At 36.5% G+C, this 21,022-nt stretch overlaps 1 protein-coding gene across 4 annotated transcripts; it reads right to left on the bottom strand.

Moving 5' to 3' along the window:
- Positions 1–1,740: 1,740 nt before the first annotated feature.
- LOC149260884 (paired amphipathic helix protein Sin3-like 4) lies at positions 1,741–19,071 on the bottom strand. Of its 4 annotated transcripts, none has more exons than XM_089421242.1 (25): positions 18,635–19,071; positions 18,182–18,276; positions 16,871–17,020; positions 16,579–16,765; positions 16,436–16,480; positions 16,239–16,337; positions 15,845–16,027; positions 15,386–15,734; positions 14,105–14,241; positions 13,791–13,866; positions 13,634–13,663; positions 13,179–13,483; positions 12,860–13,014; positions 12,588–12,715; positions 12,220–12,474; positions 11,103–11,783; positions 10,840–10,931; positions 9,511–10,194; positions 9,011–9,111; positions 8,755–8,893; positions 8,514–8,666; positions 8,157–8,344; positions 7,945–8,056; positions 7,560–7,738; positions 1,741–2,293 (listed from the first exon to the last, which is right to left on the bottom strand). In XM_089421242.1, the coding sequence occupies exons 2-24, from the start codon at positions 18,250–18,252 to the stop codon at positions 7,580–7,582; spliced, it is 4,479 nt and encodes a 1,492-aa protein (XP_089277368.1). In that variant the 5' UTR covers positions 18,253–18,276; positions 18,635–19,071; the 3' UTR covers positions 1,741–2,293; positions 7,560–7,579. The 4 variants fall into 4 exon arrangements, with proteins under 4 accessions (XP_089277368.1, XP_089277365.1, XP_089277363.1 ...); XM_089421239.1 differs by having other exon boundaries at positions 18,182–18,260; XM_089421237.1 differs by having other exon boundaries at positions 18,182–19,071.
- Between the last annotated feature and the right edge of the window lie 1,951 nt (positions 19,072–21,022).

Genomic DNA, 21,022 nt, shown 5'->3' with positions numbered 1-21,022 from the left:
ACAGTCTCTGGCAAAGGTCAAAGGAGTCTAGAAAAAAATGAAACAAATTGTTTCCGAGTACTTTGTCAAGAGCTTACACATCCTTCTGGAAGCGTTTGATGAGATTGGGGCTTGAAGTTTCTAGGTTTTGGATGTGAGCGACCAAGATCTTGAAGCAGCCCTCGTGGAGGAATTTTACAATCACCCAAGGAAGAAGATCTTGAGGGACGCGACTGTAAGAGCTAAGCAATGTGGCGAAATACCCATCGATTCCGCATCCCACGGCATTGGTGCCCTCAAGTCTCAAGTAGCGACGCCCGGATGGTGGAAGCAATAGCAATAGTGGAGATGGCCATTGGCACCGCCCCATCCAGCTTGGCAGAACAAGAGGTGGAGAAACATGAACAGGACAAGGAGCAGCCGAAGAAGAACAAGAAGAGGTGTTTTGCTTTGTCATATTGTGTTTTAGCAGTTTCGATCACTAATATTTTCAGACAACACTGTTTCCTGGATTATTAGATCCCCGCAAAGTTAAAGGTGAAATTCAACAATTCCAATTTAATAATTCTATCGGCCTCTCTTTGTACCTTTTGGGACAATTGCTAGTATATTCTCTATATGCAACAACAACGCTACCAAAAAAAACATAAACTCCTGGGCCATCATGGCAGTTATATGCATCCTTTTTAGTAGATTTTTTTCACCGCAGAGTCATCCTCGTCTTTGCAATGCCACCTACCATATATAACGCTATCACACTGGGAACAAATCACAAGCTTGACGTCATATTCTTTGCCTTTTACAAAAATTTTGCTTGTAATTTGTGATTGCCCAAGAACTATTATATTGGTACCTCTGGACCAAAAGAAAATTGCATAAAAATCCATGAAGTATAGGGCAAATTCCAGATATATATACATATGAAATGCACTAAAAACATATGCTTTCCATTCAACAGCTTTTATAAAATTAATATACCGCCGGAGGGCTCATACGTGTGGCACGAGAGTTTTTATATTACCCTTCTTGATACTCTCGGAGAATTGTTAAAATCTGGACCCGAAGAAAATTGCAAATAAATCCATAACCTAGCAAATTCCAGAAAGAACTTTTATTTACGCCATAGAGTAGAAAATATGCCTCCATCCAACCACTTTTACAAAGATAGTGCCAACACGTTATAAGCTATCTAGACCTTCCAGGATCAAAATAAACTTGCCCGGCATGACCCCTGCAGCGGACCTACATGGCACAAAGATTGGTCCAAAAATGCCCGAACAAGGTTTAAATGTATAAATAGATAATTATTTAATATCGGTCCATATAGCATATTCAAATAATATTAAAAAAAAAAACTCGGGAAATAAATCTCATGTAACTCGGGACCTTACAAAAGACTGAAAAGTGCAACTAAATTCTCGGGTGTTACCATTGCTCGTAGCCAAGCTAGAAGGTTATGACCGACATCAAATGGCTCCAGAGCTTACCTCTCCTCCCGACGGAGGCATCTATTTATCGGTGCAAACAATTAAAGAACACTACCACATGTAATCATATTAACATCAATGCTGCTCCCACAGACAAATCACTTTATAACTGGGAACTTTTCTCAACCACAGAAAAGAGAATCGTAATATCAGTTCTCACCAAGTGATCCTCTGGAAAACAACGGCAGTGATTTGCAACCATTTTATCAATCTATAAAGGAATAAAGCACGCTTCCACATCCCAGAATGACTGTGCCATAAAATTACAAGAGAATGCATGAACACACTGAGTGAAAAATATCTATTATATATGTATATATATACATGTATGATTCCCGAAGTACACAAAACATGAAAAAAACAGGAGAACACTTTGATTTCGTAAGAAAATTTGAGATTATCCTGAATGATACTCCAAATACAATGTAGGAACTGTACCTGTACCTAAAAAATGTGAGACCTTAACCCTTCAGAAGTTCAGATACATGTTGAGAAAAAGTCAAGACTTCACAACTACGTTACAAGGGAAAATCTCATGGCTTCGAGACGTATTATTAAGAAATTATAAGAATATGGAGTTGTAAAAGAAAACGGCTGTCTTTCAGATATCCTGGCCATTTGCAAGGCGTAAGTTCAAACTTCATACAAAGGTGATTATCTGGCACCTGAAAAGAATTGTTCAACACAGAGGTGCCATAGAAAGAAGTTAACATCTCATGGTGTGCTGTTGCTCCAAATTCACACCCCGCATATTAAATGAATTCAGAAATGCTAGACCACACTCCAGATCCAACGGGATTTTGCCCAGCTCCTTGGAAACATGGAATCTGTAAAACACCATACAAAAGAATAATACTACTTATTTCTTAAATACAACAGGTCTAAAAGACTTTACAGTATAATATTCCAATTTAATCTCTTTTTCCTTCCCTTAAAGAAAGGAGACTATCTAGTATCAAATGCAACACTGAAAATCTCTTTTCTTGAAGATAAAAAGAACATATAAAGGAAAGAGACTCAAAATACAGCAAATTTATGATCAGAAAATAATTAAACAAAAATTATGACCATCAATAGCTCAAACAACAAAATCTTCAATCACCTATACCAGTAGATTATAAAATGAGGTTTACAAAGTCTTAACTCAGTGTCTGTGTTTAGATAGCGGTGCCACTGGGAAGTCACAAGTTACATAATGATATCAAGGGCAATATATAAGCAACTTTTGTCCAGGCATTATTTTCTGTGTCTCACTAAAAATGTGCACAGAATCGCACATAAACTTTAAATGAACTAACATATAATAAATCCTTGTCATATTTCATGCTTTGCTTTAAAGGCTGAGTATTTTTCAGTTCTTACTGAAATAAGTTAACGAAACAAGTCTACTAGGCGTTCTGTGCTTTTAAACAGTTAACAGATAATATCTCAATCGAACTTTCAAAGACTAGATACAGCCTTGCAGCAGAAAAAACAGCGGCTAAAGACAAAAAGGTCATTAGTCACTAACATTATGATTCATTAGTAGATCCAATAAAAGACAAAATATACATCAAATGACAAACTATTATTATAGCAACCATCTAAGCATGATTAAGAAAGAAAATATCATCAAATTAGAAGAAATTATTTCTTTCTGGATATACTACTACAATCATTCTGTTCCTGACATTATTCAGGTCAGAATTAGTCCCAATGTGAACTGAAAATCAGCACAACTACGGTAATTAACTGAAGCCATAAAACACTGTCAGTGGAATTAAGAAGGATCCATATTCGCCAGTATGGAAAGGAACACATCCCCTGTATGAAAGGGAACACATACCCTTCTTTACGTTAGAGATGGGGAGACATCTAGAAAATGTCCCTGGTCATCCATTTATTGCCTAGGAACTGTCCCTGTGACATTCCCTAACAAAAATAGGGCAGCCAGAATATCCCCATTCTCTGATTGCCCCGCTAAAGCAGCAGGCATTATCTTTAAATAATTACCAAAAAAAAAAAAATCTAAACTAGTTTTCTAACATTAACCTAGCATACTAACACGACCACACCTTTTAGAAAAAACTAAGCTGAAGCCTAATAACAAAATAAAATCACAGCCAAAAGAAGGGGTTGTGTTTTCTTTTCGGTGTTTCGCCTGTGTAATGCATTTTATGAGAAAACCCACCCAGCACATCCCCCTCATTCTGAGGATGATGCCCAAGGTAAACCAGTTTCTTCAGGACTCAAAACCAGGTCAACAGTCAATAATTGGTTCATGAGGGAAGAAAGCATGTCAGAAAAGTGGGACTTGAACCCAGGCAGGGGAGGATAACAAGATTCCTCTCAGGCACTCTAGCTACACCCAATTATCAAAAGAATTGGTTGTGTAAACTTGTTGCTGAATATTTTTGAAACAGAAATGCTGGCACCAATGAGACCCAAGGATCCTTGGAATATGTAGATGCAGAGGGTCAAGCCCAAGGCAAAATTTTGGCCTGTAAGATGAGGTGCCTTTTTTGTGTTATTATATAGTACCTGCATAGTCCAAACATGATGTTTCATCAAATTTTCATTTTCTCCATTGACGAAAAAAAATCAGCGATTCACCTATTTTAACAATCATCTAAATTATTATTTATAAAGTGCTTTTAATTTGATTAATTGTTATATATATATATATATATATATATATATATTGAAATTCGATTTATCTTAGATCTTTAGTTGGATTTTTTGAATCCCATAAATTCTGTTCGTCCGTTAACAAGTCAAATCACACTACCTAGTTCTTACGCCCAAACCAGGAATAGAGGACAGCTGAAACTAGTCCAGGAAAAATATTGGAGATCTACAAAAATAGAATATACAATGGTAAACTTTGACAAGGTGACAAAAGCTAATATTGTAAAGGATGGAAGGAATTGTAGTACAGGATCATGAAAGAAATTTCATAAATAAAATCACATGAAAAATTGGGGAAGAAGCCAATAATCAGGCAGAAGTTAAGGCCTTAATAGCAGGCATCAAGATCTGCCTAAAAATGGGGATAAGCAACATCAAAGGAGAATATTTGCAAATTATTATCTCTGTGATGCCGGAGAACACATAACCTCAAAACTGGAAATTTAACAGTTAATGGCTAAAGAGGCATGTTCAGGGTTTGGGTATATAGAGCTTAATCATGTGATACAACCTGCATATGAAGCAGCAGAATGGTGGGCCAACCAAGCACAAAGGTGGAAAAAGAGTTGGTGGTAATGACTTCACCGAGAACCAAGAAGGGGGTTTTGCAGTGGAAAGAGATGTTAGTCCAAGCATCCAAAGAAAGATTAGGCCCGGACAATTAACCAATGAATTCCATGAATGACAAGCAAAGTAGAAAATCAAGGATAAGCAACTCCCAGAATCAATCAAAGAACAATTTTTTATTATTATGGAACATATGGTATTATCGGTTTTTTGGATGTTTTATTTTTCACTGTACAAATTTGTAACCTTGGAGACAATTAACACTACAGTGCATTGCCTCATACATTAATCACATCAGTCATGCCCAAATAGGAAAATCAAATGTGAGTGGGAGGTTATTTTTGTTGAGAATTATAGCTGAGACAAGAAAATCTGCGCAGGTTCAATGTGAACATGCAAGAAGCAATTTAAGATATTTTCTAAAAGTCGTTGTATTTTGCAATTCACTTTAGTAGAGAAGTGAAAAGTCTCTTATTAAGCTGTTAAGTTGAAAAAGGTGCATCTCGTGCATGCATTAGACTAGGAGGAAACTCAAAAACAAATTAGAGTTTTGGTCTCAACTAGAAGTATAAAGAAGGGTCAAAATAGAGGTTTTCTACACACTTGAACGGTTGAGTGGGTTGAGCAACCAAAAGAGGGAGAAAGAGAGAGGTGGGGGGGAACAGGGGGGCTATGGATTCAAACAGAGGAAATCCAAGCAGCAGGAAGTTCCATCTAGATTGCTGTGGAGTTCCAACAATTATACAAAACAGTTCCAAATAGCCACACAGAAATCCGTACAGTTGTACAAGCATATCCATACAATCATTCAGATATTCAGACATCCATACAGCTGTATAGATTTGTCCATGCAGTTGTATGGACTGATTGGGTAATTGTCTGTAGAGTGGGTATAGACATGCCATACAGTCTGGAGTACACTCATACTTTCCAAGCAGGCTGTTCTGCTCAGTTCAGAGTGATTTTGTGAACATGCAACTGCTGTTTTTTGGCAACTTGTGAAGGTTTCCACGTAAGCTATTTGAAGGAATTAAAAGCTCATTTTGAAGAAATAATTACGTGTATGTGTAAAATTGTTTTATGCTTCCACTATTTGATTTCCAGCTATTGTGTGATGGATGCTATTGTCTGAATTTAATTTCTGGATTAGATCAATTTCAGCAATTTATTTGTTACAAGGGCATTAAACATTTAGGCATGGAATCTTTACAATTCTCACTCTCTTTGAGATGGCAGTTTGGAACAAGAACTGTCAGATGATCTAGTGATGATCTAGTGCAGCTTTTTGACATATCATCACCACAATTGTGGATCAAAACTGAGGAAAGAGAAAAAGGTAAGCAACTCAAAAAAAACATGTTCTTAAGTTAGCAGGTTCAAAAAACCGGTTTTATATGCTAAATGAGGGAAAGAAAAAATGCAAGCGACTCCAAAGAAACCTGTCACTGAGTTACCAAACTTGAAGAACCTATTTTATATGATAAATGAGGTCCATCAAAAGGCCATTGATGGGACTGTACAGGACATTACAGAGAAAGGTCAGAAATAGCATGAAATGGTAGTTAATCTGAGAGGAAAGGATACAAAGGAGATATGCAAATCCTCAAGCTAAAGCAATCCCAAAGATTCCAGGGGCAGGTGAACATTGATTTGGTTATAGCAAGTACAGGCAAAAGGTTCATAAAGCCATAGCACGGCTAAGCGAAAGAACGATTTATAGGATCTGAGGAAGATGAAACAGAGAATGGAAGAAAGTGACTGGGAAGCTCTAGAGGTCTGAGAGCATGGAGGACATGCTAAAAGAGAATCAAAAAAATAAAAATAAAAAACTAACTAACTAACTAAATCAGAACTTGACAAAAAGAAAGATCATACACCAAATGGATTATGTATGGCAAATTAAGGTTACTCAAACTCACATCCAGATGGAAATTGACTGCTAGGTGTCCGTAGAGCATGCACAATTGGACATCTATAAAATGAGAAAGATGTATGAGGCCTTCAAACAGCCTCCTCACCACGGATCTCCACCTTTCAAGAAGAAACAATAAGCATCCATTTCCTCTTTTACTAGTTGTTTCAATTGTTTTCAAAAGACCAAAAAACAGATAATGTTTGACAGGTAGTCAATTTGATTTTCATTTTTGATAGTTCTGTTGAATATGGCCCGTTTCAGCGTATTTTATACTAAGGGAGACTTTTAAAGTATAAACCTTTGTACCACTGTAATATTTGTGTTGACACATGTGCTTCTTAAAAGCAAACAAATAGTAAAATTTCCAAAGCCCTCTAAGAAGTGATTCCATTACCTTCCCAACTATCAAACAAGTAATGTAAAATTAACTCAACATATTTCAGGCCACTAAAAATGTTAGGGGCTGCTGGCCTAATGTCAACACCTTGCCTGGCTCGTTCACCTTTCCCTTCATATGCTCCATTTAGCCAGGAAACATAACAACCACTACCACCATGTGAAACAGCCATTTGAATTGTATAGAAATCATGAGCTCAAAGTCTGTCAATTCTAGACAGCATTTTCCAGTTGCTATTAATATTTTTAAATTTTTTATTATTCAGAGTTGGTCCATAGTTGGTTGAATGCAAATCATGGGTAAATACTACTTTAAAGTAGTTAGTTAAACACTAATCCAGATGTGCCTTTTTCTATTCTTATATTAAGTACTCAAAGTAAATATAAAATACGCTACCAAGCATTTACAATTTTTTAAGATACAGCACTATTAATTAGCACAAAGCATGACATAAAAAGCAACTATATCCTTTAATTTTTAGTTAAGAGGAACTTTGTCTAGGGAAGAAAACAAAAGAAAAACGAAAAAGAAAAAGCTAGAAACATGCCTTTCCCCATTACTGCCCAACTAAGAGTCCTCAACCCATCTATGAAAACGGATGGCCCTCTTATCACAGTGAATATGAGAAGCCATATCATAATCGCCAAAGTTGCTCCCTGCTCCGATTCTCTGCTTCTTCTTATTCCTACGAAATAAGAAGTCTTCTGTGTCTAAAACATAAGAAACCTGCCACACATTAAATTACAACAGGCAAGTATTAGAATAACTAAGCGATTTTTTCACAGAATCTCCTCTTCTGCTCCCTTACTTTGCTTAAAGCACATAAATTTGGAAGCCATTTTTAAGTTTTTTCTCCGACACATGCTTCTTCATTTAATCAAAATTCAGCAACCTTTAATTCAACTTTATTCAATATAGAGATTCTTCAAGACCTTAGATGTATTGCATGTTATCTTATACTCCAATCCATTGACCACTCGAACACCCTTCATTGACTTGCAGGTTGACGTGTACTCATCATCAGATGCATATTTGCGCTTGTTTCTGCAGCAACCAGAGTTGTCAAAAACATTTATACAACAAAAGCATCTAAGAATTAGAATAATCTAGATTAATTCTTTGAAATTTGTGAAAGCCAGAGTACCTTGCAAGGAAAACATTATGGATTTCCTTGGTATCAATAAAATGAGTTTCCTTGGCATCAACATCTGCTGACAGAAATTCATTGTTCAAGTAACTAGCAAAGGATGGTTCCATGGCAACAGCTCCAATTTCAAGCTTTTCTGGCCCACGTTCCATAAGTTGTATGGACAAGCGAGTAGGATTTGATATCTGCAAGTAGATACCATGAGGGAATGTGATACCATATTTCCTACATTCTAGGAATGGAACGAACAAAGAAGTGTCCAACAAATTTTTATACAACTAATTTCCCAGATAGAACTCTCTATAGAAGCTTGGGAACAACACAGCAAGATTAAACAAACCTGCAGAAACTTACACATTCAAATCGATATATATTTTCATCATGTAGATAAATACGGGTGTTTGCATGATACACGGTGTCTATGAATCTCTCTGGTGCCCTTGACCCTTCATAAAGATGTAGCTGAAGTAATTTATTTTCCATCTCATCTGACGCAATGGCTTGAAGCTGGACAAAAATCCATAAATCAGGAATAGTATATTTTTTAATTTTGGAAGATTGGAGTGTAAACATAGAGGGCTGTTATTCAACAGACCTGTTTTACAAGTTTAAATATCAATTTGTCCAATGTGAACAACACATAGGACTGTGTACCAATAATTGCTCGGCAATCATCCTCAAACTTAGCATTATCTGCCGATCCATCAAGTAAACTGAATAATATGCTCATAAATCTGCAATCAGATAATTCAAGCAAATTGTTAATTGTACTTGAAAGGAATTGAAAAAAAATATTCAAACAAAAATGAAAAGGAACATAGGAATATAAAAACTTATTGAGCACAACGCACTTTCCATACAAATCTGGAGGATTTGTATCTTTTACACTTTTCCATTTACGTTCGGCAGATAACGAATTTTTCTTTGCTGAGAGTATTCGCTCATATAATGTCTGCATTATACCAAACCATTACAGCCTCAATTCATTTTAAAAAACAGAAATTGTCAGTTCATGTACTACTGCTAAAAACTTAAGAGTAAATTTGGACCCACTCGCATCAGAAAGGCAAGAAATCAAGACCAGATTTATTTAGAGCATATTCACCATCAGGAATTGCTGAGATGAGAGAAGATTCGGGAGAGGCCTCTCATGCAAACTAAGGTCAGTTAATAGATAGTTCTGAAATCAATCTTAACAAAAGGTTTAATTGTCTAAAGACTAAGATTTAATGCCAATGGGACATCTAATGATCTAACATTTCATGCTAACCTACAACAAACATAAAATGCTTACTACATTAAACAAATTACACATAACATTAATATATTTCATCGCTCAGTCTGAGAATACCTGGTGGAGCCTGAAAAGCACATAAAAGGAGTCATTGCCATAGAAAACTTTTGAATCTTTTTGCGCTCCATTGTTTAAAGTAGAAGGAACATGTATTGCAAGAGGCTTGGCTGTAAGCAGAGAACGATCTGAAAGTGCCAAGGATGTCCCTTCTCCATCAACATCCTGTGCATCAGCTGTTACCTCAGCCTCACCTTCACTTTCAGCCTTCCCATCATTTTCTTCATGCTCATCATCATCTTCCTCTTCCTCCTCGTGATCTTCATGCGAGCACTCATCACCATCTCCAGATTCGCTACCTGAAACATCTTCACCAGCTTCAGAAGCATTCTCACTATCCTCAGTCGATCTTTGAGGACTCTCTTCCCCCTCATCATCTGCATCAGCATCATGTTCTCCTCCTGCCTCAGCACCACACTCAACCTCTTCATCTTCACCGCGTCTATTCCTATACTGCCTGTTTGCGCCATTCTCCTCCCCTCTAGGCACAGCATCTGTACCAGACACTACATTGCTAGCATTGGCATACAATGTGTTCTGTCGATCCTCAGTCTCTGGTGTAGGTGACAACTCACCTTCTTCTCTTTCAACTTTCAAGCTGCTATGTACAGCTCCTTCTTCAAGATATCTCAAATCCATGGTCCTACCTTCCATTCTTAAGCCAATATGTCGTCTCTCATTTTCCTGTCCAGCATTGTGTGACAAAGTCTAGTTACAAGTGCAAATACATATACAAGTTTTAACAAGGGTTCACATACATAACAATTTTTTTAGCTCACAGGAAACGAAGAAAAAATTAAAAAAATAACAGACAAAAAAGACAGTGACTTGCAAGCAAGAACTCTCTTGGTATTGCACCTTTCATCTCTCAGACCAAATAAATTACAGAGAACCACAAAATTGCAAGCAAAAACAAGTACGTATTTCACTCCACATCCCAACCATAAATATGCTGTGGCATACTACAGACATATAAATGGCAATGAACTCAACTGCCATGCATGGTAAATTTATAACCATCAAGAGTCATAAAGCATTCCCACCACTAAGAGACATATGAAATCAACATGGCAAAAGAATAGCTCACAAATTCTTTTCGATGTGCATCGTCATAATTTATATAGCATGTCAAAAGAATGCAACATAAGATGGGAGGTGGGAGGTATCTCACCAGCAATCAGCTGTGTTTCAGTTAAAACCAATGCAGTACTTCTTATTTAAGTTTTCTTAAGCTTCCTAGTAGTGTATTTTAATCAATGATGTATTGAGTCCTATGTCCTCTGTGTATTCATAAATTCTAAAACAACATAGACAATTCTAGAACCATACCTCTACTAAAGGCCCCACCCTATCCTTTATGGAAGGCTCAGGCCCACTCTCACCAACCATTTGCCCAGGCCTTGAATGCAGTGCACCAGTCCCTATCAAGAATACCACAATAATCTCAAAATGAGAGACATGAACAACAAAATCGGTAAAGACAAACATAAAATTCTCTATATTACACTGCTTGTTAAAGCCGGATTCTTCTAGTAAGTTTTAAGTCTCTTGAAGCTATGACTGTGTCCCATAAATGGGATAAGTATTCTAACCTGACACATGGTCCAAAGTCAATCGTCCTGAACTTGACTCTGTTGGAACTACAATCGTAGCATTTGAGTCATCTAACTTTTCAATGCGACCAACCTGCATGGCTGTACCAGGCATCTCATCAGCAGCAGGTGCAGTGGAATGCAATTTTCCACCATCACTTTTATGCCCATTTTGGTCAGTTTCATGAACACCATCTCCCTTGATGGCACTCTCACCATTTGCCATTCTACCCCTGGCAGAGATTGCTGTTCCCATTATTATATTTTCCTCACCATTACCACCCAGAGTTTGTTGTTTCACATTAGTGTTTGCAATATCAGCTCCAGCACTGCCATCACTCTCCCCTATTATACTTGCTGCACTACCTTTTACAACAGAGTTCTTCACCTTCACTGCCTCCTCTGTGTCCTCTGCACCATGAGGTCGCAGAGGGACACCAAGGATAGGCTCTAAGAAGGACGTCCAAATCCTCATCACTTTATCAAATTGATCTGTTGTTGTACATACCTCATCACAAGAGTACTTAATAATTTGATACAAGTCTTCGTGAATGTCAGAGTCGGGATATTCAAACTGCAGGTTAGGGATTATTGGCCTTCTATTCCCAGCAGCAATAGCAAGAAGTACGTCATCTTCCTTCCTCTTCTTCTCATTTATTTCTTTAATCTCGGCCAAAAGAGCTGTTTAACAAGTGATAAAATAGTGTTTCAGATATCTATTAGCAATTAATGATACAATATTTACTTAATATCAATGAAAGTATAATTTTACAAAAGGACTTTTCATAGACGATTCAAATAACAGCAATCCAGAAATCACGAACTACATTAACAGGAGCAGGAATCAATACATATTCTTTCATATGATACAACGGTAACAATCTTTATAAATCAAACAAAACATAAAAGAAAACATCAAACCCCTGTCTTACTCCCTACCATTAACCGAATAAGAAGGAAACCTCAAAGTCCTATCACAAATTACAATTTAACACTATTTACAGGTAAAAGTGTACTCAAAAATTATTCAGACAGACACTTAAGGGGAAAATTATAAATTAAAAATAACAGAAGTTATAATAGATAGAAAGATATTAGAAAATAACAATTATCTGACCCTTAGTACTCAGGCTCTTTTTATCTTGTTGCTTGAAGTAAAAGCTACGATGATCAAGTGATTTGTGATAGTTCTTAGCATAAACTTCAGCCCAGACTTTATTCATGTCTGTACGACATCTTGACCATTCTTCTTGCTTTTGCTTGAGGCGGATCAATATGACAGGCAAAGCAACAGTTGCATTCTTCCGTAGTAGATCAATTACATCAAGCCCATGATCACCATAAATGCGTTCTATGCACCTTAAATTTAGAGCTGTAAATAAGCAACAACAAAAAATGTGAGTAGAGATTGTGCAAGGCCAGCAGCTACTACTACTTGCAATTCATAAGGCTCACTACAAAAGACATTTGCAGAGTTACAAAAACCTGTCAAGTGGTCTTCAATTCTAATTTGACCATCTTGCTTGGCAGTACCATCCTTCATCTTTTCTAGCAACTCCTCTACACGCTTTGTTGTAACAGAAGTAGACTCCAGCAACATATCCAGTTCAAATCTGATAATAGAAAACACAAGGACATAAATTGTCACAATCATCCAACACTAAATATCCCATCATAAAGAGAATAGTGATGACATCATTTCACCTAAAACACTTTGTACATCAAAAAATAACACTATAAATGTCAATTAACTACACCTGTCATCTTCACAGCGGAAGAGACTTTCCTCATATTGGTTCTTGCGCATATGCTTGAAGGAGTAATCCTCACTACCAGATGTCACTGATACCCAAACATCATTTAACACAGATGCTGCAAGATCAGTGCGATGACTTGCAGGAGGCTTGGGATACTGCAAGATAATTGGACATTCAGTTTAGTATAAAATGGAACCTAACAGCAAGTTCATAATCTAATACGCAAATGTTAAGATATTTTTAAGCTGACTCAAAAAGCAATCTTACCTTTAAAATTAGTCCAAATAACACGTAATAAATTAAAAGAAGACTTCCTTACATTTTTTGGAAGCAAACGATAGCTGGGAGTACACCGTTCACAGTTTGACAGATCCAACTCCGAAATTGGCTTATTCATATACTTCTCCTTGTTTGGGAGTAAGGAAACCTTGTGACTGGATGAATCTTTGGCAACATATATTGTCGATTTATCAATTCTCTCCCTTTCCTTTTCCCTGTCTCTTTCACGATCTCTATCTTTCTCCCTCTCTTCTTTCTCCCTCTCTCGATCACGTTCTCTGTCTTTTTCCCTGTCCTTCTCCATCTTTACAGGCTTTTGAAGAGATCCATCTGCCCACAATGACTCTACAACAGTTGCACTCTCTAATTAGAAATTAGAAATTAACAGGAATACTGCATGACTGTCTAATCTAGACTTAGAGCTTTAGAGGAAAATGCATTCTGTATCCACTAGGTGAAAACATAATCTGAAGTAGAGTTGGGCCAAAAACTCACTCTTGTTAAACACGCCAGCAAGAAAACCATCTGCATGATAGTTGTGCAGCCATGTTAAGAAAAAATCATGCAGATAATTCAAAAGAAAACACAAGAGAATCACATATAGCAAGCTATGAAATTAAGACATCTACTAAGTGTCAGATAGAATTCATACCAATGTTCTCACATTGAGAAAGAAATTCATTAAACCCATCCATAAGATCTGGAAACTTTCCAAGGATGTCAGAGACCTGAAAAGGAATTTAATTGTTAGTCATCATGATTTGGAAAGAAAATTTACAGTTTGCAATGAAATACTTGGATCACAACTCTAACTTGGTAACCCACACATACCCATGGCACACAAATATGCACATGCAGACATGCATTTACATACACCAAATGCACAGCTGAAAGACAATTGCATTTTAGGTCCATGGGATCCGTATTTAAGTAAATCCTTTACAATACATCTACATAGTAACCTACCAAGCTTTGTAACTGTGTGCGGTTGATTATTTCCTTGCTGTATATGTGCAGACATTTCAAGAACTCTTGATATGTATCATGATTACGCAATTTGGCTTTTACTTTATCACAGAAATGTAACTCCTGCTGATACACATCTGCATATAGATTTCCATTAGCTACTCTCCCAGACAAGTATAAGTTTGCAGAGAATAATTAAGGAATTGAAGTTTTTTGTTAATGGTCACTGATACAATTTCAGATTCTCTTCATAGAGTACACCATTTTTCTACACAATGATCAGCAAAACAATCAATAAAAATATAACATAATATATGGAAGCATCTAAACGTTCTATTTATTTTACTTTTCTAGCAACCCTCACCAGAACCCAGCAACAGAATTGTTGGTGAAATCACAGCTTTACATTGTTTAAATCAGATTTTTGATGGCGTAAATGTGATTTAGTGCCCTCAAAAACCCGGAGGGCACTCAAACTCAACAACTGAAATCTAAAATTTCAAAATTTCTGGCTGGAATTTGGGCAAAACTGATAAGAAAAGCATGCCCAGAAAAGTTAAAAATGTAGAAAATTTAGACCATACTTATGATATATATGGTGACTGCAACAACCATTACAAACAACTGGATAGAACTCAGGTCATTATAAACAATTACATGTGGTAATGTGCATAACAGTGTGTGTCAAAAGAAAGCAACACATGCATGACCCTAAACAATGTCACCAACAACCACATAAAGGTAGCATCAAATGCAAATCAATAAAGATATATGAAAGTTGTTTGTTATCAGATACAATTAAAATTACAACAGTAATGTCTAGAGTACACCTATGTATTTAATACTAAATATTTCGATGGAATATTGACACAACCAATCCACTGTTCTCAAGTAGATCTGTGTTTGACATTGATACTATGGACCATGTGTGGAAAATGTAGTACCATGGACCGTGTGTGGAAAATGCAGTTGCTCAACATGACACCAGCTTGTGTTCAAATTGCTGACAATAAGAGCAATTTTTGCCACTTCAAGGGCCCATTCAAGTATTCAAAAAAAAAAATCCTCTTATAAACCAACCAATAAAAATAATTACATTGGCCCTATTTGTCTAATATGCAGTTAATTCAAGTTTCGACATGCCTTAGCCTCTACACATCCGTTTTGCATTACCTTTACCAAGGAAAAAATAATAATTTAAATATAAAACCACAGAGCCAAAACACATGCATGCCAAATGTCCCAGGATAACCGAAAAATGATTCGTTATTAATTACTTACTCTTCAAAACATTTTTGTCCTCAAACGAAGAAGTCAGGACGGATTGCCCTACAAAGGCTTCACCACCTTCCCCCCCTTGCGTCTGCTTGCGAATCAACTCATCGGCCCTCCTGGCAGATTTGCGTTTATGTCTTTGCATGGGATCCAAGTCTCTGTCCCTATCTTGTTCTGAATCTTTATCATCTCTATCATGTTCCTTACGCTCTCTGTCTTCCTTCCTCTCTTTTTCCTTCTCAATTCTCTTCCTGTGATCTTTATCATGCTTGATTGATGTTTTATCAACATCATGATCAGAGGGTCTTTCAGCACTACGATCATGATCAGCCTGTGAAGATACAGTTTTCTCCCTCTGATGAAAACCACAGAAAAGCAGTCAGCTAAGGGCAAGCCATATAGATTCAGTGGGACAAAAGAAGGATAAATTACAAGGAAAAAGACAAAGGGAGAGACCAAAGCCACCTTTTCCACATGAGAATGCCTTGAAGCCAAACCCGAACTTCTCTCATCCCGACGAACTGCAGGTACAGATGCAGCTCTTGCAGAAGTGGGAGCATGAGAGACATGGGCTGAACCTGAGGAATCTGGTAGAAAATATGTAAATTCCTCGAGTAAATCTTGATGATCCTTAAACAATAAAGCTACCTGCCAAAACCAGAGTTGATCAGTATAACATACAAATCTCAAATTTGTGGCATAGATGCAATATTGCATCATATGTCTGCTACAGGAGGAGCATTGGACTCACTAAATAAAAGGAAATACAACGAGACTAAAACTGACTTTGTATGTCTTTGCATTATATTTTGGAAAAATGAGAAAGTTTGAAAAAATAACAGTCCAAGATATGGTGTACCTCATGATATACTTCACTAATTGACTTGTTTCCCTTCCGATACATATTTAAAATCTCCAGGAAGGCTTTGTATACTTGTTCATCATACTGAAACCGAGTCTAAACACAAACATCAATTTAAAACGTTAGCTTGAACACAGAGGCTCCAAAACTTGAATCTGGAAGTGCTCAAGTACTCGATTGGTCATTTAAATTACCTTAATCTTGCTGACATAATCGATTGCTTGGTCAAATTCAACTTGCTGCTTTTTGTGTGGGGGGTTCATTGTTAGCTAGAAAACAAAGGCTCCAAAGCTTAAATCTAAAAGTATTCAAGTACTCACTTGGTCAATTAAATTACCTTAATCTTGTTGACATAATTGATTGCCTGATCAAATTCAACTGGTTGCTTTTTTGGTGCAGGTTCCTCCTCCAGTGGGAGTGTAATTTCATAGCCTTTAGGAAGAAAGGTGTTAAAACCTAAAATAAGATTGCGGTGGCCTTTAAACAATTCCTTCACCCTGGCAATAACACCAGCTGTATCAATCCTGAAAGGCAATGAAACCAGGTCAAAAATGCAGGTCCCTCTCAAATAAATAATGAATAGCTAAATCTACTCATTACTAATATCATATAAAATATCAATTGTGAACCTTTGTGCCTTGAAATCTTTCATTACTTCAAGAAACTCATCATACTTCTCCCTCCTATCCTTAAATATTTCTTTAACTGCTTTGAGATAGGCCAGAGCATCATCAGTTGTTAGCCTTTGAGACCCTCCCGAAGGTTGAGGTGGTCCAGAGCTATTTCATATCACACGCAAACAATCGAAAGTTAGTAATACTATCACTCTGTAATCCACTATATCTATACACAACAGGGCCATATTTGAGAAATCCATAGGTGATATTCCAAGCCTATCATGCACTTAAATGCTCACAAGTTCTAAGAAATACAATATGTAATATGTAAAAATGCTGTGAAAGCGGAAGTTTCAAGGACTGTAAATTTCACAATAAAAATTTATTTTAAAAAATCATCATTCCTACACACTGCCAAAATTACTTTATCATTAAACACTTATCAAAGTCCAAAGGTATACGTGTTATATTATATGCAAAGTGTACTCCAAGAGGTAAAACTAAGGGAAATGACACAATTCAATTATGCAGTTGCCCGGTAATTGACGCTGACTGCTTTCATGTGCCAAGAAAACAAATCATCATTAACATTACGACACTCAGATGATGGCCCAATATCAACAACAGACAACATGTCACCGCTAAAACTTAACCTTGAAATCTCCTGCACATAAATATGGATCCTCGGCCAAAAAGACCAAACGAAGATCCCCCAGCAAGGTACCCACGACCATTAGGTTTTCATTCCATTGGCTTGTTAATAGACTTGCTACGGCGTCGGCAGACTGAAATTTGTTGAAAACAAACACTATTGCAGTCCATGCAAATATTTTGATCCAACATTGAGTACATGACTTGCTAAATGGACATATGTTATATGGAGATTGATTATGTTGTATACACAAACAGATGTTTTCAGCCCATAAATCATGAACATCAGACCAAATGGATTTACAAGGACAGTGCACCAGACTGGTCTACTTCGTTATGAAAAATCCAAGCAGATACCATTGCTCCATCAAAATATCATGAAATTTGATTTCAGTAGACCGCAGCAGGCTTGGCCAGATTTGGCCCTTCAATAACTGAGCTAATCAACCACATAAACGGGATCTTGAAAACCCAACACATTTGACAAAATACCCCATTAAAATGATTTTTCCTCCTTTTTTTTTTAAATCTTCGGAGGTCCGATAGACAGGAAGGGCTCAAGGACAAAGGACGTTTTAAACGGAAAGAGAGAACAGGAAAACTAAAATTATAGCTATCAAAACTTGGCAAAAAAATTAGAACGACAGAAAGATAGAGGGTTAAAAAACTTACGATTCTCCACGAGACGTAGCGGGCCGTTTTATTTGAGAACCCATGTAGCTCTCTTCCCGTCCCCTCTTCATGCTCCTCCCTAGCAGTCACCCAAGCTGCTGTTACAAAAATAATTTATTTCCACGTATAGTTCCGGCCTGTACTTTTTATCCCTCTAACGTTGGCAATCGTAAGAAAAGCGCTAAATTAAGGCTCGAATTTTACAGCGAAAATGCGTCAAGAATTCTTGACAGGTTTCAAAAGAGAAAAGTAAACCGAAGGAATCAGAAGACACAACAATTCAAGGTAGCAGATCTAACAAGCAAGCTCCATTAACGCCGTTCATGGACTTAACCACAGCAGAAAACGTTTATAAAACTGAAGTTTCTCCGGTAAACGCTTTCAGCAAGGGTTTCGAAGGCCTCAGGTCTCAAGATCGAGTCGCACGAGGCTTGTTTCGGCTTCCCTTCTTACCTTGATTTTTTCCGTCGGGTACAACCTTCGTCCTGACGAGACAGTTGAAGCCTCACCACGAAAGGCCAAATATCAGTGGTTTTGTATGCAAAAGATAATGGCGAATGGATTCGAATCGCGTGCAGAACGTTCCATGGAGGCAAGAATACAAGTCTGGAGGCCAAATAAGCCTCCGGGAAACACACTTCAGAGTTAATATGTGTTTATGCAAAACAAGCGCAGAAATATTCAGAAAAATATCCTCAGAGAACGAAATTGTGAACCAAAATACGTCGTCTCAAAGGGTGGAAAGAAAGGAACGCGCTCCCTGGTAAGATTCGAGCCTCCGGCGATCTGTTGCGAATGATTTAACGCTCTCCGCAGTCCATGAATAAAGATGGAAAAATCACTTAGAGCAGTCTTCTACACCCCTTCCCCCTCCCTTCAAACAATATGAAAAAAAAAGAGATGTTATAAGAGGACTCCAGACTGTGTAAATTTTCGGGTTTAAATATCATTTTTTCGCTTTGCCTGTGAGGGTTAATAAGTTTTTTCCCTCCTGGGTAAATATGGTCTGACGTGGCATAATATTGTGCAATTAGGACTAGATTAAGTTAGGATTAGTGAACCGGACCCAATTAAAGTCGGATTAGAGAGCCGGCGTTCGCCCACGGCTGTTTTGAGGGGAATTGCATCCGACGACCGGCGATAGTACGTGACCGTGCCGATGCGCGCAAAGCCTGTTGGACGAGATGAGCGAAAGTTACCGGCTACAACCGGTGGAGCAAGGTGATTATTTTTATTTTATTTTGTTGATATTGGGTTTTTTTTTTTTATTATGACTCATGATTCATGGAGATATTGCACGTTTGGTCTAAAATTTTTGAAAGGGTAGGTGTGTTACTTATATGTTGCCCTTTGTTTTTTAAGTGTTTTTCCATGCAAATCCTTGATTGTTTAGGTTTTGTTAGGTTTGTTTGCTATGGAGTGTTTTTAAATATATTTTTATAATTTAAAATATTTAATTGTGTGATTGTATCGAGAGGTGTTTAGTTGCGTCTAGAGATATTAATTCATTATGGTAGAGATGTTGTAATGTAGTGTAAAAATTTTAACTTATCAAAATAAAATTTTATTGGCATAGTCTAACTTATAAATGAAATAGCTTTTTATATGACATTTATTTTGGTTACTAAAATCTAGCAAAGTTTTTTTTTAAATTGAGTTTAAGTTGTTTAAGTGTCTTAAGGGTTTTTTGAATCTATTTATGCATTCAAAAATGTATTTTAAATAACAAAAATCACATTCTTGTTTGAAATTGTATTGTCATTTCAGTAAAAAAGGTTATTTCGTGTATAAGTTAGACTACTTTAATAAAAATAACCTATGGTATTGAGCCTTGGTATTCATCTCGAATATAGTCTATTTAAAGGGGGAAATTAAACTAGCTTAGATCCATCTTAACTCTTATCTACCAAGCACCAAGGGGGATCAAAACCCTTGAGATGCAAACTTCTTTTAGAGTGAAAAGAGATTTGGTCCCTCTCAAAGATTGATAAATCTGGAGTTAAGATGGATTTAGGTTGGTATGGTAGAGATGTTGTAATGTAATGTAAATATTTTAATTTGATCAAAATAAAATGAAAAATAAAAAGAAATTGCTATTTTTATTAACTTTTATAATAATTACCTATGGCTTTTGAGCTCCAAGCTTATGAGAACCTGTGGTATTTATGTGGAATGTAGCTTATTTAAAAGGGGAAATTAAACTAGCTTGGATCCATCGTAACTTTTGATCTACCAAGTGCCGAGAGGGATCAAATCTCTTGAGATGCAAACATCTTTTAAAGTGAAAAAAGATTTGATCCCTCTCAACCCTTGGTAGATCCGGAGTTAAGATGGATCTAGACTGGTTTAGATTGTATTGTTATTAAAGGTGTAAAAATATTTTCTCCTAAAATGTTCTATATTAGTACAGCTATGTAAATTAATTGAGTGATAAGTGTTTATATTCATCAAAATATTTATCAACCATTTAAATTATGTAATATTGAGAATTTGTAATGTCAGCATGGGAGTGGAAGTGCTAAACACACCACATAAGTTTTGAAAAAAAAAAAAAAATCATTGATTTCATCCATTAGATTGTGTATACGATGAAGAATATTCTCAAATTATTAAATCAAAAGCATTCATACTTTTTTTTATTTTTTAATAAATGAAAATTTTGGAATCCCTATTCCAAAATAGACCATGTCTATGGACTTAATAAATTCAAACTATATTATAGTTTGAAAATATTTGTTGTAATATCAAACTTTCCTAATCTTTTAACTCATCAAAATTATGGTGATTTTTAAACATTTTTCTTAATAATAATAATAAACGAAGTAATACCTTATATTTATA

Source organism: Pinus tabuliformis, chromosome 6, assembly GCF_031772625.1.
Source record: "Pinus tabuliformis cultivar Carrire ecotype Pingquan chromosome 6, CPIR1, whole genome shotgun sequence".
Classification (NCBI taxonomy): domain Eukaryota; kingdom Viridiplantae; phylum Streptophyta; class Pinopsida; order Pinales; family Pinaceae; genus Pinus; species Pinus tabuliformis.
This window is presented reverse-complemented; position numbering and strand designations above follow the sequence as displayed.